Raw genomic sequence first — 2,248 nt, forward strand, 5'->3', positions numbered from 1 at the left:
GGGGGGGGGGGGGAAGGAAAGAATGAAAAAAATATATATACACAAAAGAATATCAAAGAATGGCTTTAACATATAAGCACTTCTTTTTAAAGCATCCATCAGTCAAAGATGGCCATACCTCTGTGTCCTGGTTTAGATTCCAGAGGTCGATCCTTCCTGACCCATCCACGGCCGTGAAGAGAGCAGGGTGGATTGGTGACCAAGCCACATCATATACATAGTCCCCGTTGTCCTCAAATGAGTATAGAGGCTTCGTTTCCTGATTAAAATACAAAATAAAGCTTATCTTACTGTTTAATCCTGAGTCAAATACAAAAAACATTGAAAGAAAATTGACCTAAAGCAAACAATACTTCCTATCTGTGAATGAAGGCACTCTTGAAAAAATTAAAACGTGTAATATAATGCATGATAAAATTGCTTGTGAGAAGTCTGCTTTGTGAATGCTTGCCTTGAAAAGTAGAACATTCTAAATGCTATAAATATTAAGAAATAACTGTGGGGGGAAATGCATACAGTAATATATACCCTAACAACTTTTTTCTATTTAGAAAAGAGTGGAAATTATGGCTGGTGGGATAAAACTTTACAGTGCTCTTGACGGTGAAAATTACCCAAAACTCAACATGAAGATTGTTCAAATTATCAAAATTAGAATCATGAAACATCTATACCTTTTGGGATCTAACATCTAATACAATGCAAAAAAAAAGATGAGGCACAAACTAATGCAATATTACTTGAACACAAAACTGTCCTTAATCCCCTGTTACATAGCACAAAGCTTCTGTAACAAGACCATACAAGATACAGCTATTCTACTGTATCTAACATATTTGTTTTAATCTCCCACAAAATTTATTAACTGGGAGAAGTTTTCAGCTTTTAGATCTCCTTAAACAACAACTTTGTAAGCATATACTTAACTAGAACATATATCCACCTTCTTTTGGATAAATCTCAATATCTCAAGAAATGGATAGGAAAGCACAAGAATATCATGCAAAGCATAAGCAGCATTCTACAAAAACAAAACTGTAAGATTTGAGATTTCCAATTCTGTTGCAGTAAGAGTCCATATCATCTCAGGCCACACACCAAGAGGTGATGATGTTTTTGCCTCAAAATTCATTGCAATAATATTTAGTTCCCAAGACCAGCATAGTGACACAAAATATTCCCCTATGGCATTATATCCTAGACACATTTAGATGTAAAGCAGCCACCTCCTATGGTTCATCACTTTGGTTGTGATCAAAGGAAAAAAACCTTGGAAGAAATGTGTAAATCAGACATCCATGCTCTTGCAGAAAATGAGTTTCTGCAGTCAAAAAGCTCTTTTGATTCCACATGAATGCTTACCTTCATAGACCAATGCTATCACATCCCATACAGATCATGGTAGAAGAAAAACATGGTGTTACAAATATAAATATGTAACATGCATGAAACCGCTCACATGAGAACCATTTCATGTATTTGTTCATATGAATATTACAACATGAGACTAATTCTTGTATGTAAAGAAAGAACAATAACTTTTTTTTTTTTTTATCCTACATTTACTTGATGGTATATGTATTACTGTCAATAAAGCTAAATGCCAAGTTGTGCATCTCTTGTATCTGTGTGTTTTAGGTATGTTATCTGTTATTTATGTTACACAGAATACAATACAATTGCCTTTTCACTGTAAACTTGAATCTCCTCCAAATCAGTAAATTTATTATTTTTAAAACTAATTTCCACTATTTACAGATAATGAAAGAATAAATGGTGTAAGTGTACAATGAACTTCATAGTGTATTTTACCTGTGGTGATACTGAATACCAAACTCCCAATTTAAATCTGAATGCCTTTACACTAGTTGTCTTTACTATGTCGTATTCTGTATGACACATACATACCCTCGTCCACACAGTTAAAATATATTAACACAATTAAATTGGTATATGCTGCAAGCTTTGTTACCAAAACAAAAGAAAAAGAATATGCATACAGGACAATGTTATGCAACATCATTCTTGGCTAAAAGTCTCCACAACTTACCTTAACAGACCAAAGCTTGACTGTCCAGTCAATTGATGAAGTGAGGAAGAGATGAGAGAAATCAATGGGTCCCATGGTAGCATGAGTGCTCACACCCGTCACTGGGCCCTGGTGTCCCTCATAGGCATCCACTATACCAGCTTTACTTCCGTGACGGCAGGCTGTTTGGGAAAACCGTCTGATAATTATATTCCATGA

At 34.9% G+C, this 2,248-nt stretch overlaps 1 protein-coding gene across 42 annotated transcripts in view; it reads right to left on the reverse strand.

The window, feature by feature from the left end:
* LOC119593093 (cytoplasmic dynein 1 intermediate chain-like) overlaps window positions 1–2,248 on the reverse strand; it is a 47,628-nt gene that overhangs the window by 1,255 nt on the left and 44,125 nt on the right. For 24 of the 42 annotated variants that reach the window (XM_037942026.1, XM_037942056.1, XM_037942053.1 and 21 more), the window contains 3 exons: window positions 2,051–2,211; window positions 1,363–1,377; window positions 119–259 (listed from right to left, as the gene is read on the reverse strand). In XM_037942026.1, the coding sequence (XP_037797954.1) occupies window positions 119–259; window positions 1,363–1,377; window positions 2,051–2,211 (317 nt within the window). The remainder of the gene's footprint in view (window positions 1–118; window positions 260–1,362; window positions 1,378–2,050; window positions 2,212–2,248) is intronic. The other 18 variants (XM_037942037.1, XM_037942039.1, XM_037942058.1 and 15 more) reach the window with 1 other exon arrangement.

The sequence above is a fragment of the Penaeus monodon genome, chromosome 31 (genome assembly GCF_015228065.2).
Source record: "Penaeus monodon isolate SGIC_2016 chromosome 31, NSTDA_Pmon_1, whole genome shotgun sequence".
Taxonomy (NCBI): Eukaryota; Metazoa; Arthropoda; class Malacostraca; order Decapoda; family Penaeidae; genus Penaeus; species Penaeus monodon.